This window comes from Venturia canescens, chromosome 1, assembly GCF_019457755.1.
Source record: "Venturia canescens isolate UGA chromosome 1, ASM1945775v1, whole genome shotgun sequence".
In the NCBI taxonomy this organism is placed as follows: domain Eukaryota; kingdom Metazoa; phylum Arthropoda; class Insecta; order Hymenoptera; family Ichneumonidae; genus Venturia; species Venturia canescens.
This window is the reverse complement of record NC_057421.1, coordinates 15,283,799-15,299,632: the sequence shown is the minus strand read 5'-3', so window position 1 is coordinate 15,299,632 and position 15,834 is coordinate 15,283,799. Positions and strand designations below refer to the sequence as shown.

Below are 15,834 nucleotides of genomic sequence, written 5' to 3'. Positions count from 1 at the left end.
ACGTGAACCATGAAATATCGTCTCATTTGGTTAAGTGGTCTCCCCTAATTAAAATTTTCTAAAAATCGATTTTTTTTATTGTATATTTTTCGGAAGTATTTAAATGCATTATACTAAAATTTTGTGAAAATCTGAACAGTCCAAGTGTACTTTTGAGCGCGTTTACTTGGCTGTCTGAGCGCGCTAATCCAGTGCAGTACCGCGTACCTGCCTTTGTTTAAGGAGGGTGGATCACGAAACCAAAATAATCAAAATTTGATCAAATTTGGTGATAACATTCTTTCGCATCAAGTATACAAATACAATTTTTTTTTAATTTTTTTACCACATGCTTATCGCATAATTGAGCGCTTAAATCGAAGTTCTTATGCACGAGATGTATAACTGTACATATGTAAACTCTATGCTTATACACGTGAACTTTAGTGTTCAATTACTCGAGAGCTATGTGGTAGAAAAATCTAAAAAAATATATATTTTTTAATATCCTTTTAAAGAATATATTTACCAATATTTATTAAATTCTTATCATTTTGAAATTTTTAATGGTATTTTTAACATGGTTTAGCATGGCAACATTGTATCGTCGCGATCCACCCTCCTTAAACGCGTTTTTCTCAAAATTACGTTTTTCAAAAGCTCGTTGATAAAATCTCCGAAACTATACAGCCCATCCTTACCAAAATTTCACCACATGTTTTTTGTGACTATAGCTATAGCGCATATCATGCGAATTTTCAAATTTTTAGTGGAACTATTTCTTTTTGCGAAAAACGATGAAAAAAAAAACGTGCTTTGTCGTAGTTTGTGGAGAGACGGCTGTCACTTTGTCATTTTTGAAAAAATTAAAAATCGTATGATATACAGTATAGCCATTTACCTATTGAATCTAAAACCATTTTTATTGTTTTTTCTCCGATGATCCATTCCAGAGATGTTATCAACAGCGCGCACACCCATCTTTTTTTTGGATGTGTCTTCTGCCTCATGTTTCTGTACGAAATCTGAGTAAAATAAAAATAAAGAAAATTTTCCAGCGTACGTTAAGATTGTATTTTTCAGGCCTAAAACTTTTTATATCCATATTTATAATTTATGCCGGCCAAACAAATTCGTGAAAATAGTCTTTTTTGGCCGTCTAATTAGGCTAGAGCCCTTAACAACATCCTCGATTAATGCGGCGAATGAATTTTGTAAATAATCGGGATTTTTTGTACTTGGGAAACCCATGCAATCAGTTGATTGCATTTCGTTAAGCCAGCAGGCAAGCCCGGTATACTACAGTAGACAAGAAAACGAGTGTCCAGTCGAGCACACGCCGTACCGACCAGCTCCATTCTCGACTCATCCCTCTCGCCGCACATGCATAGCGTCGAACGAGGTGACTCAAGAGTAAAAAGACCTTAACCCCACACATGAGTTTGTACAAAACTTGGATTCTCTGTACCAATCCATTAAATGCAGCAGAAAATGTTTTTTTATCCTTAAAATTAGTCCAAAGTCGTTTGGTGGTTACGAGAATGGAATATAGCGATAAAAATAGAGAAATGCAGACATACGCGATCAGGATGAGAAGACGAAAATAGAGACCGAGACAAAGAGCAACGGCGAGGAGGGGGGAGGGGTTGGTTCCGGTGGTCGCGAGCGTGTAACAAGGCAAATTGAATTCCAGTGCTGCAGACATTTCCGAGTCTCATCTATTACCCTAGCACGACAGTTGGGTGCCCCTGATGCTCGTTCGAAATGCCATTGTGAGGCACACTGACGAGAATTTTCAGTACATAAATATACACCGATTTACATGTTCGTGTGTGTGTGTGTGTGTGTACAGAGGTATGGGATAAAATGGCTTATGTACGAGTGGAAAGCGGAACAGCTAGCCACATGGGATAAACTTTTCCTCTCGATGCGGTGCGCTGGTAGGTTCGGCCCACCCACGGGATCTTAGTACGTGGACATGAATACCTATCCACACGTGTACTACTTTGCACATATGAGTACATGCATTTCGTTATATGTAAAGGTATAGGGAAAGGTACATGCAGGCTCTTGTTCCATCTAGGTAAGATCCAACCGTTCGTTGTAACTTTACGTGCATTGCGATACGTGCTGGTGGTGGTAGGTGCACCGAGCACAAGCAAGTTTCTGGAATGTAATTAGAGCGGTAATATCGCGAGGCTCGTACATACCCTTAGTACATGCAATGCAATAAAGATAATTCGGTTAATTCGTGGCGTGGTCTCATGCTTGCGATTCCACACAGTGAACTGTGGCTATGGACACAAACGGCTACCGCTCGGTGGACCCTTTTAACGCTTCGAAACTTCGTTCTGCTAGGACGCGATGCTCTGAGCGCTGCACAAAGCCATATACGTAAGTTAACGAGGTAATGTCATCGCGGAGAGAGCTTTGAATGCTGTAACTGCACTGGATTTTCAACCTCTTTCGTTACAACATCGACACGTGCGCGTTGATCAGTTTCTCGAGCTTCTCATCGACGGATATTACACATTCGGACGCAGCCAATTCAGAATTCAATCAATCAAACAGAAATCGTGGAGTTTCGCTATAAACCGTTATTGGTTTTGGTGTTGAACATAAACGAATATCAGCTTCGGGAATTTGATGCGCTCATCCGTTATTAGCAATCGTAATATCTTCCACTGCTAATCTCATTATATTTGTTGCTATAGTAGCTAACGAAATTTGCTTAATTGGTGCAACCATTGGTATTGACTCAACGGAAGTGAGTTCTGGTGACACGTCGATACAACATAACGTCAAAATAACTCGAGACAAAATAGCAACGAGCAGTAACAACACTTAATATGGCGGAGACCGGGGCAAAATGTTCGGTAAAATGTTCCGAAGCCACCAAACGATTCTGCACACACATCAAAGGTGTTCCAAACACACGCGCGTATCGATCTCATTTTCATCGATTATTGAACACAAAAATGGAGCTATAATGTTGAATTTTTCCGCAACGGATCATCAGATTGAAAAGACAAATTGTCACACAAAAAGGTTTTGAACATCACTGCAGAAACGATACTTTAATCATCATTTTTCTATCGATCCATTATCATCACATTCGTTTTTTCTCGACTATCAAAAGGCTCTCGATCATTATTATCCTGCTATCAGCTATAATAATGCATGATATTTCAATTAATATGAAAGTCTGTGATTGTTCAGCTCACTTTTATATATGACTTTTCGAGCAAGCACTATTTAATTACGGTTTAACTATACATTTAGTTTCCATTGTGTGAAAAATATAAATTCCTCTTACAACCGTGACACAGATGTGCTATGTGCTTATCGATCAACCCAATTTCGTTGACCACATGTAGGCATATTCATGGAGACATATGAATGGATATGTGTACAGGATATTATTACCATGAGTGTAAACCATACAGGAACATATCAGGCAAACGTCGCCGCATTATCACACCGCGCTATGACGCAATATTTAGAAAGCGAATCCGTCAGTCAAGATTAAAGTTGTATTACATTACATACTGGTGGCACACGATAACTTTGTGACTTACTATCCCGTTAGTAATTATACCGACGCACATAATTACGCGGGAGGTTTGTTCGTGGAACCACGGAATTCATGGGGGTGTAATTATATGAGGGTGTTACGATAAAATGGCGTTATTTAACGAGAATTTTTTAATTTTATTCGTCGTTCAGCTTGTGCAGAAGTATAATGATTAATGATAGTTACAGAGTGCATGAAATTATAGTATTTTCTCTCCTCGATCGTGAATGAGACTTCTGTCTCAATCGTCCCGAATTCAGTAATCGCTGATTGGAATGTTTTTTGCACGCTCATGTTGGCTGTCACGTTCAACTAAAATAATATTGTTGACCAACTCTGACGCTGAAGTTTGTTGGATTCCAACGAAATGATGTAAAAAAACTCTCCAGAAATTCCAATAATTCTCCAATTTCGTTCCCTGCCGAATTTGCAATTCGTAGTTATTCAACCCACACCGATGCTTCGTTAAATAAAAAATTGGTGAATTACTAATGTTTTTTTCGTTTATTGCGGTGTACTTCAACGTTGCAAACTTCAGCGTCGTCACCAACACTGAGCTAATTCTAAGAGTTTCTTTGTGATTTTGTGCCAATACAGAATGAATCTATATGCTCGATTCAAATTAAAAAACTGCGTATGTTCTACACCTGCAACTGGTTCGGCATGTCGCGATATATAGAGCAGCAGCTTTTTATCAATCGAGCATGGAATAGTTTAAAAAACCGATAATTGGATTCCCCTTTCTTGGACATATACACTCGCTGCCGGTTCAATTATTACGTTCACAAGGACTGTTGTCTTTGTTAATGAATTTTCTAATAAACTCGACGATTAAGCATCAGAATGCTTCCAATTCTTATGGGAAATAGCTTGAATACGGCGAAAGTTATAATAGTTCCACTTTTTCGATGGAGAAAAGAAAAGAAAAATGGTTGCCAGCTTCACATTTCTTCTCAAAAATGATAAATTTTTGTTCCCATATTTTAAGTATTGGAGAACAAAATTGGAGTTTTATTGGAATAATTCGACAGTTTTTTTAGATAGTTTCGTTGGACTTCAAAGTAGCGAACTTCAACGTCATTTTTAGCCTCAATCCCCAAAATACTGATTCTCCACAACCCGTCGTTACGTCACAGTCTTAGCAGACACAACATTGGGGGTCACGTGATTTCTTTCATTGTGAGAATATCTATATTTGTCTCGATTCACCGTCTTCGATTTCCCACGTTTAAAAATCGACCAACCTTTGTGAAATAAAATAATACCAATTTTCTCCCTGTATTGGACAGGGTCCTTTCAACAGTCAGTGGCGTAGCTATGAAACATTGGAAAAACATCAGCGACACACATGGAGTGACCTAATTCGTTTAAATTCCCCCTCAAAGTACGAATTCCCATTACGTTTTATCGAAGTTTAACGATTTCACGTCAATGCTCGCACCAATGATTAATTAAAATTTTCGATATTTCCGGTATCCATTCGATATCCATGGGACACTAAAGCCTTTTTTTCATAATCACGGAAATGGTCAGCTGGTAAATAAACTGTAATCATCACGCCATTAAAAAATGCTTAGTTTTTCAGTTTCACTTGCCTTCGTCGCGATTGTTTACGACCTCAGAGATCTTCGAGTCCCTATTGCGTGGTTAACACACTTATATTTCAAAGTCTGCGCGTTAACTATTTTTAGGAACTTCCCGTTGTGTAGCTAACGAGGCTTGATGATAAGCATTTACGTGGAATATTATGGACTCGTGTCAAGTCGCTACGAATCAACGGCAGGTAGGGTGTGTTTTGCAAGATCGTTCGCATCGACCGGTCTTCGCTAAAGCAGTCAACCGACCCATCGTTGCGGTGGCAAGAGCTTACTCTTTTAACACGAAGCAATATTGAACGTGCGTCATTCCCATGCCCATAAGTTCGTAGCGCTGTGCTCAACCTATGGACAGAAGCGTGCGTATGACATTGATTGGCATTGGAAATTGCAGGGAAGAATAAACAGTTTCTCAAACGTAATTTGGATTCTGCATGTGTTTGTGTCACTGTTTGATGTTCTTATTTAAATGAGCCTCAAATTCATTGTCAAATTTATTGAAATCCAATTTAAAAGGCGGATACTGACCTACTTTGCTCTCGGTAATCTTGAATACAGAGCGCGAACACGTGCTCGTAATTCGGAAGCATATCCCCAAGCACCCGGGGGCCAAAGTACTTGCTACACTCACTAGTGGGGCTGGAACTGACATGAAGAACCTCTCACGGTTCATGATGGTTTGCATGACCACTCGAAGAGCTCCAAGTGCCCCAAGGTACTGAGGATGTCCCAAAACTCGATGGTTTAACTAGTGATAAACGATTATGTCTCGTTTCCTTTTTCATACCGGGGGGATGAGACGAGTTGGGTACTTTCGGGATTTCTACACATTTATTTACTTCGAAGATACTTTTTTTCAAGTTTTTCAAATAGAGTGTTTTATATTCGTTATTCCCTGTCCAGGTAAGAGACTGAGCCCTTTTTTGACGTTCAACGTCTCATGCTCCGACACGTGCAATTTCCTTTCTCGTTTTTCTTAAACTCACTTTTTCTCCATCGTTTTGTATTTCGTTGAAAAGGTCCAATAGTAATTAAGGGGAAGGAAAACGATTTCACTACTGCATTATTGATTCACTTCGTCAAGAATGAATTTCGATTCGTGAACTCGTAGAATCGCTTATTCCACCAGCTCTCGACATTCACGAGTACAAAGTCACTCACGCTCTTTCAGTTTGGCTAGTCAGAAAAGTCGCAAAGGTATATTAGCGTGGGTAGTGATGCGACGAGGAAATACTCCACGCAGTCGAGTGGAAAGAGTCTTTATTCATGTATATGTATTTATACTGGGTGCATTTATACCCAGATGCACCATGTGGGATGCGAGAGCCATCGACGTATTGAGCAGTTTATTCAAACTTCAAAGACGTTTTTTTCTGGAACGTCTGGGACGTAGAATTTTATACAAGAGATATAAATATTGAAGGTTCATTCGTTTTTATGTTTTACTTTTTCTATTATGAAACCTAAGGGGCAATGTTGGTTCACTATTTTATTTTCACTACCCAAGAAAAAATTACTTGAACAAAGAATAACGAATAAAAATGCAATAATCAATAATTCATTGACAATCGCGTATGAAAAAGCTTGTTTCGTCATTAGTGTGTGGATCAACAGCTCCTTCAAATTCGTTCGATCATTGGGATCATTGTTTTTTCAGTCGAAGCATATTTCGTGTCATGAAACGAATTAATTTTTCATCCTTTCCTGAGTTATCTGTTTAACAACGCGACCAATTCATTGACAAGTGCATATTGCCAGTTACCGCTTAATTCTAATAATGGAAACTGGCTCCTAGTAGACGCGCTAAACGAAGGAAATTAATGGCCTCGCATCTTTCTCTATCTCTCACGCACTCGATCAACGTCCCAAAGCACTTGCATTCAACGGTACTTGGAGCGACATACTTGAGAAGTGTATGAGGCTTACCACGTGATTTGTTTCCATTCAGAAATTATGGCCAGGCCGTGAATAATCAATCTAAATTTTTATTTTACACACGATGTTATTTCCGATATATTATTGTTGTTAAACTTTCTAGTTTTTAAGGACACATCAAATCATTGACTTTCATATGCCTCTACAGCATTCCATTCTCAATAGTTCGTCGTTGAAGTCCTCGATTTATTTATTAGTGAAATCTTTTAAGTTAATAAGTTAATTATCAAACGAATTCTAAATAATCTTTTTTCGAGTTAGTCATATAAATTAAGGCAAATTTCGTAACGTCTGTCATCTGTCTCGAACCATTTTTCTATGCCACGTTTAAGGTTGATCCTCTGCGACATCCCCAACCAAAAGTTGTGTACCGTCTGCATATTAAAAGGGTTGATAATTCGTTCGGATCATAATCAATAACTTCGTAAAGACCCTATATACGTACTCGGTGCCAGAAAATATAGTATAAATATCATTTGCTTTCGTAAAATTTATTCTAAAAGTATTTTTAATCTGACATTGCAAGTAAATTTTTTGACGGAACTATCCGGGCTTCGCTTCAACACACAGAAAAGGTTGCTTATACAGACGACATTCGCTTGTTCGTTTGCAAAATATATCGTATTATGCAGCCTAAACCTTCGTACTTCTCGAGACTATATCTGTCAAACTAGATGGTCAATCACCTTGATTTTTTTTCACAATATCGGTGATAGCCTGCTCTAGCTCCTCCTCGTTTTTTATAAACTTCGTAATTTTAGTACTAGCGGTAGAATTAATAATGTGCTGTTTGCCTATGCATGGTCCATATGTTAAGTGTTAATTGAGTCAACTTCAATTACATATATCTCGGGTTCGGGATGGTGAAACTTGTTAAAATTTTATAGAGGTGTTGTTCATATGTTAAACAATACGTATGGCAAATTTAAATAATTTCCTAATTTAACTGACTCGTGGAGGAACCACCTTAAATATGATGAAATTTGAGACTAGGGAATTCTGAAGTGAAAGTGTCCGAATAAAGAATGATGAAAACCGGAGAAATATTGACGAACGACGCTGAAGTTTGCAACGCTGGAGTCCAACGAAATGAACGAAAAAAAGATGTTTAATTCGCCAATTTTTTATTTCAAGAAATTGCAAATTCGGCAGGAAACAAAATTGGAGATTTACTGTGGAATTATTCGAGAGTTTTTTTAGATCATTTCGTTGGACTCCAACTGTGCAAACTTCAGCGTCATTGTTGACGACGATATTTACCAACAAGCTTCTGGATTTTCCACCAACAGATATGTGAATCATTCTCAGCATAATAGACATTTTCTTGCAGTGCAACATTCATTTTTTATCCAAGTATAGAAAAAGCCACGCGAAAAAAAAACAAACATAATTACATTGCTGTTTCCTTAAACGAGCCTGGCAATCGACGCAAAAAGCGATGAGGTCATTCGTCGTCTTGAGGCAGAGAAAGAAAGACAGAGAGAGAGAGAGAGAGAGAAAAAGACTTCGAAAGTTAATCAAGACGTTGCGAGCATAAGGGGATTTTCATTGAGCCTTAATGACCAGGATTGCTCACATTTTGATAATAGCAATCATGAAAATGTACGATGAATTGCCACGCATAGTCTCTTGGGTACATTTAAAGCCTCTAAGTTTATAATTTTCTGAGATTAAAAAATTTCATTTCTCAACGTCACGTCAAAGAGTTGTTAGAAACGAAATTAGACAATGATTTTCTAAATCTTTGTTTATTTTCTCCACTTTGTCATTTTATTTTTCATGAATACTTTCGAAAACATGTTTTCCTTTGACAATTGAAACTTTAACCACAAAATGTAGTATAAAAATAAAATATCGTGAAAATTCCAGGAGCATACTTTTGCATTTATTAAAACGTTTTTTTCCTTTGAGTTTTCTTTTGTGTTGACTTCCAGTCAAATTGAATGCATAATAAAGAATACAGAGCTTCTTATTTCATTCTGATGATGCACCTTGCTTTTTCACAATACTTTGAATGCGAACCTCGGCAAGAAGAATTTTAAGATGTACAATTTTAATGAATATTTCGAGCGCACAGCAGGAAAGTCTCTTCGTAAGAAAAATGATTTTTCATTGTTTTTCACTCAATGAAGATGACTAAAATTGAATAAATTGTTGATGAAAATTTTCAATTATCTGATTTAGTCCTCACGTAAAAAAATGGTATGAAAACATTGTTTGTATATTTAAAAGGTGAATGTTTTCATAAGAATTTTTGTTCAGGCATTCAAAGATGCGATAGATCGAAAGAAAGAACGATTCGGTGTTCCTGCGTAGGTGGAACGAATCTTTTTCATGGCCGTGTATAGCAACGAGTACTTTATATTGCTAGCCGAGTCTGGAAGAGAGAAGAAAGAAGGTTTCTTGCTGGCACGAATGCTGACCGGAGTCTCAAACCTCCAGGCTGTCAAACTCCTTCTCCTCAAGCTCCTTACTCTTTTTATTCTTCTCCATCCTTTCTCCGCTCTTCTTTTAGGGAAGAGCTCACAAGCAGCCCAGACAAATCGGTTGCAAAGTCTCTCTCACCTATATAAAATCACAGATATGTAGCATCAAAGTAGCCACGTAAGACGTCCAAACCGGTTTTCCACGGATAACTTTTATAATGAGATTCCTCAAACGTCCCTCTCTCTCTTTCTCCCTTTTCTCTTTCTACCTAGCAAAAACGAAGGAAGAGTGAAGTGAAAGAGAGACTCGAGAAAGGAGAGGAAGGTGAGAGGGATGAAAAGTAACGTACAAGATGGAAGTTGAAGACGAACGAGGAGCAAGAACAGGAAAGAGGGAACCAACGAACCGCAATTCGCTAAAGAGCAATACCAGCTTCATTGGATTTCAATCACTCGCCAAATAAATCGACAATGTTTCAATATTTCATAAACCCATTTATCAGCTGATGTTTCACAATCGTAATTTTGTTTGATTTTATACTTCTTACAAACTCGAAGCAAATGGATATTTTCAGGATTATTTTCATTGAAAACGTATTCTATTCTTTCCAGTTTCCATTTCGTTTACAAGCCAATTTACTGGTTACCCAATCAAATCGACGTTTCAGTTTATTTTTCATTATTTCAACTATCAATAAATTATAAACAACGACGGAAAATTAAAACTTTTTCTTCTCAATTTTGAATTTGCTCGATGACATTTTTTCGAAATATCATTCGATCCAATCAAGTCGTCAAATGGATCCAGGAATTCCGAGCTCATCGGTAGATCCACACGAACAATAATTCGTGTGGAGCGACCGATCGTACGCTTGTTTACGTCAATGAATTACGCCAATCGGCTTCGAATTAACGGGACACTCCGTCAATCATGTTGATTACTCATTTTCTTGCAAATTCATTCAGCTATTCGTATCAATTCGCCTACAGGTAGAAAGGCCCGAGCATTGTGACGACTAAAATGCAAAGCCGTGTCGCTCAACGCGTCAGTGGAAGATTAGACAGAAAAATAATCGAGTCTGACGATGTCTCGGTGAGTGGGCACTCGCTGACATCCGTTCATCGGACGAGAACCACGGTTTACTTTATTTTGGAAAAATGTTGATAAAATATTTCGGAAAACTATAAGACCGTTGTCAATGAAACGACTTAATCACCATAAACATTGGACGTCGTAGCGTTGCGATAATTCGCCCACAGATGGGCCAATCAAATCCAATTTTCATGGAGTTTTTAAAGCTATTTACTGACTTTGAACTCAACGAAAAGTTAGCCTACAGAACGATCAGTTTCCCATGGTTTCTGTAACCTTTTATTCGAACGCCTTACACCAATAACGACTCAACAGACATGGGCTAAATTTCATAAGGGATTTCTCAGGAGCTGGAAAAATAAGTGAAGTGGGGACAAAGTGAACGGGGGGCCTTGACAAGTCGAAAGGATATCCGCAGGCGCAGTGGAGAATAATTTTTAAAATCCTGTCGTATTTCATGTGTAATGGGACCGGGGAAAGTCGTATTGTAGTCTTTATAAATGGGATCGTCATAATGACTTATTAGCGAACAAATAAGAAAAAGAATAAGTAATCTTTATTAACCCTTAGTGTGCACACCTTCACAGCTAGACATTTCGTGCACATGCGGGGTCACTTTGACCCCAGATCATTTTTGACATCGAATATCTCGGTAACTATGCGCTTTTCGGAATAAAAGGTTTAGTCACTTTTTGCAGCGAATTGATCCAACTTTAAGGCTGCAAAGTCGGATTTCCAAAAAAACCTTTTTTCATTGTTCAAAAACGTGCTCAAAGTTGATAGTGCGCGTAAAAAGCACTTTTTCGGTTAAATCTCTCGTAAAAAATTAAATTTTGAGTTTTGAAAAAAATCCTTATAGAGTTTTGCAGACAAGGGTCCATGCTTTAAGGGAAAAATAGTCCACTTTGCAACCGTTCCAAAAAGTGTATTTATTTTGAAGTATGAAGTTGGCTATGCTCCCTACTTTTAGAGAGGGAATAACGATTTATTAATATTGGGGGTTTTACTTATGAGATGTTCATCTGTGAGTGCTATTCATGTAAGAAAAAAATTTTGGGGTCAACCTGACCCGAAATGCACACTAAGGGTTAATCATTCCATTCCAATTCCCGACTATTCATCCGCCCTTTTTCGCATCCCAAATTCCACCTTTGTTTTCACCTCATTCCTACGCTCGCTCGATATAAAACATTTGACAGATACGACGCTTATATTCTAGATTTGATGAGCAATCGAACATTATGAGGATTGTTATTGTAAACGGTATTACTGGATGTAATTATTTTTTAATATCTCTTGACAGTCGTTACAGTGATAGTAATAAAGGATCGATGATGAGTAATAATAACAGGAAAAATGACCGATGGAATGTACGTGAGAATATTATTGGTGGAAATAGCGACGATAAATAGCCCGAGCATAGGATTTTCATGCACCCGTTCACGGAAATCCTTTCATACTCAGCGTTATTTCACCGAAACTGTTTTATACTCGGAGTTATCGCTGGCACGGAACAAGCAATAAACAGACCGCGACGGGGAAACCACATGGTCATATTCACTGGTGAACTCGCGCACAGCAGGGAGGATGACATTTTGAAAAAGCTTTAGTACGACAAGATAGATCAGGAAATTTGCGTCGGTAGGAAATTAAAGACGAAAGGTTAACTTGCATCGTCAGTTAATCCTTTGCGGATGAAAAAAATATTTATTTTAAGAATCTCTCTTGCGAGGTTGAGCATTTTTGTTGGTGAAATTTACTGAATTTTTGCAGTAGAGCGGGTAACGACAAATAGTCTTTGTATCGAAGCTCATTTTGAGTTTGTTACGCAGGGAAATGACGAGTGCGGGGATGAGACGCTGGTTAAAAAGTCTTACCCAAAACAAGACGTTAAATCCAAAGATCACATATTTCAGACAACAGCTAACTTCACTCGTATCCCTTCGGTACTTCCTCGCTGGCATGGTTGCAACACATTTATGTACCCTTTTTTAGTTGCGATTTTCGCGTGTTCCCTTGCATACGCGCACATGTACACGTACGAGAGGAGGCAGACGCGAGAGATCGAACATGAGTGTTACGACTGATGAGCAACGATTAGATTCAACAATGGAACATCCGTGGGTGCACAAACGCGTCATGGATGACGAATCTCGTGGATAAATTCGTACGTGGGTTAATTTTCATTCGATTATTTGAAAAGCCTGATGAGAGGCGAGCTTCGAATTATTTGTATTTTTATAAATTAACACTGGATGTTTGAATGGCGAAAACGTTCGTGAACGTTGAATCGTTATGGCAGTAGTCGTCTTTGATATTTCATTTACTTCATCTCACGTTTCGTTCGATCAGCTGATCACGAGTATGCACCTTCGGACAATAACGACTACTGCCATTTTCCCGTCACGACGGCACACTGCCTAGCGCCGTATCAACGGAACTGCCGAGCTAGTACCAGAGGGAACTCGTACCTCGAATCGTATCTCCCCGCCATCGCTCGAGCTCGCCACCCTCCACCGTTCAGTGCGACCTTACCGCTGTCTTTCTCTCTCTTGCCTCCACTCTACCGTACCGTTCGTTTTCTCCCTTTCTCTATCTCTCCACCGCCCAGTCGCCCCCCCTTCTCTCTCGTTCTGCTGTTTCTCCTCCAATCGTTCTATCCCTCTCCGTCGGTATATTTCTCTTTCTTTCTCTTGCCACCTCTCCCTCCGTCTCTTGTTTATTTTCTTTTTCTACCTCGCTCCGTTTCGACGTTGTTCCATCTTTTCTTTTCTCCCATTCCCCGTTGTTTTTCTCTCCTTCTCTTTCATTCCGTATCTCCATTTGTTTCTCCTTCTTTGTTTCTCTCCTTCGACGTACATCGCCCTTTTCCTACTCTTCATCTCTCTGACTCTTACACTTCGCTTTTCCCTTCCTCTTTTCTCCTCTCGTTTTATCTCCTTCTCGCCCATTTTTACCACACGTTCCACGCCTCCTTCGTCTCTCGCTTGCCATTTCTTTTTTTCCCACTCATTGCACCTCGAACCATTTCAAAACACCTCGTCCTTTTCTCAAGCAATCTATACCCTTCTCACTTTCTCCCCCCTCCCCTCACTCCTTTCTGTAACTGATCACAAGTTCACCCTGCTGTAGTTTCGAAGGCTTTCCTCTTCGAGACCGGCTCTTCTCTCTATCTCACCCACGATCATCCTCGACCAATCCCGAATGCAACCTTCCCCATTGCTTTATGCTGGAACACTTGCCCCTCCATTTCACCGAATCGTTGCACCCTAACGTGTTTTCAACCCTCCGGGCTTTGGCACCATCACCCTTGAGAAGATACGACCCTCTGCCATCGAAAGTAATTTTCTTTTCTCATGATTAATAATACATTTAGGGCATACATTTTTCATAAACCGATTATCCCTAGAAAAAATCTCACTCGGCTATTTTTAGCGACTTTCACACTCTTCGGTAAGGGGCAGATACTGTTAGCGAAAAATCATCATCGAAATACATTTTATTTGTTTGCTATCAATGCGCTCACTCGTAAACATCGTCGAACACCGGGAGACGCTGACATTAATATTTTATCCTGATCTCTGCCTTCAATTACGGGAGATCGACAACGGCTTAATGTATGTAAGCGGTTGAAAAACTTTTTCTGTCACTCCTGGCCCACTAATCTTCTGTATGTAAAGCTAAAATCGAATCAAATTAAATTCAAACCGAATCTACAAAAATTAAGGGACGAAAAAAATCAATTTCGAAATTGTCATCCTAACAGTGTAGACAGAACATATGTGCGGTTGACTACGTCACTGTTTGTACGTATGCTTGACCAGAAATTACATAGTTGAAATATATTCGAAGAGGAAAAGGTTTTCAAGGACCTTGATAAACTTAGCTGGACAACTTGAACTCTATAATTACTTAAAGTGCTTAAAAGTTGTCATTGATTTTTCATACAATCGATCAGATCAAGTCGTCCAACTTAAATGTACCCAACTCATAACTAATGATCGAGTTCTAACGAATCATGGGAGAAAAATCGAAAAAGAGACGAACTTACGTAGAAAAGTTGAAAAAAAGAAACTCCATGAAAGCGATGTTAATTATCCTTGGAGGTTATAACAGAGGTCATTATCCAGGCCCCGATCTTCTTGCGACGAGCGAAAACTGTTGAGGCTCCTCGATTCATGAGATTACAATATTATGGTCTGGTCATAACCAATTCGACCGGCCTGATACAGCCGATTGGTCGAAAATAGTTTTTCTTATTTATTCGCGATAGTTTACTGTAAATGTGATGATTTGTGACTGTGACCATAGAACGATTTTACATCGCACTTGTAATGATGGATACATTAAAAAGAGTTTAGCTAACTTGCACGTAAAGTTTATTTATTCAGATATAAAATACTGTAGTGGCTATAAAACACTTTTTCATTGCGGTCTTGACTATTGACAACCACTCAAAACATACTGAAAGATGTGATGAGTGATGAATAAAAAGTTTAAACAGTCGAGTGAGCCGGCTAATTTTATGCAGGTTTTTAGAGCTGAGAGCGCTTTTTCGTATAGCGGTCAACTTGGGAAACAAGAATTCATCTTACGAAACTCGGCCGGGCCTGCAGATTTTTTTTTTCACTGGAAGCAATCAGGATTGCAGTCTGCTTGTGTAAATTGTTAAAGTATATAAAAAAAAATTGTTGAATGGTTGTTCGTCGATTATACTTGATTGTTTAATTGATTCAGGTAGACAATATTTTTTATCGAACACAAAAAAGAAATGAAGCTTTAGTAAATTATTGAAATTTGTTTATTTTTAAGCCAAGCGATTCGAGATCGTTTGTTTGAAAGAAAAAGAAATGACGTTCGAGCGTTTATTCATTGGTTCTTTTTCCAAAAAATGTGATAAACAATATGATCGAACAGAAATTCAGTTTTAACGAAGATGAGGTGAAAGTTAAAATAGGGATCGAATTTATAGAAAACTACTCTACCGGCTGCTTCTAATAATAACGAAATCTGCAGGCTTGACTGGGTTTCGTGGATTAACTGTCATTTCCAGAGGTTCCAGAGTCAACCACCTACGAAAAAAATGTGCGAACTTATCAAAAATAAATCCCGGTCTCCGCGAACTTGGCCGATTAATTTCAGAACATTCAATTTGAATTTTAATTTCAGAACAAAATCCATGTAAAGATATACAGCCAATCATTTTTTTACACATTGCGATATCACGAATTT

At 38.5% G+C, this 15,834-nt stretch overlaps 1 protein-coding gene across 5 annotated transcripts in view; it reads right to left on the bottom strand.

Annotated features, from left to right (window-relative positions):
* Window positions 1-13,032, bottom strand: part of Tsp26A (Tetraspanin 26A) — a 91,525-nt gene extending 78,493 nt beyond the window's left edge. For all 5 annotated transcript variants that reach the window (XM_043434220.1, XM_043434218.1, XM_043434223.1 and 2 more), the window contains exon 1: window positions 12,480-13,032. In XM_043434220.1, the coding sequence (XP_043290155.1) occupies window positions 12,480-12,566 (87 nt within the window). In that variant the 5' untranslated portion in view covers window positions 12,567-13,032. The remainder of the gene's footprint in view (window positions 1-12,479) is intronic.
* Between the last annotated feature and the right edge of the window lie 2,802 nt (window positions 13,033-15,834).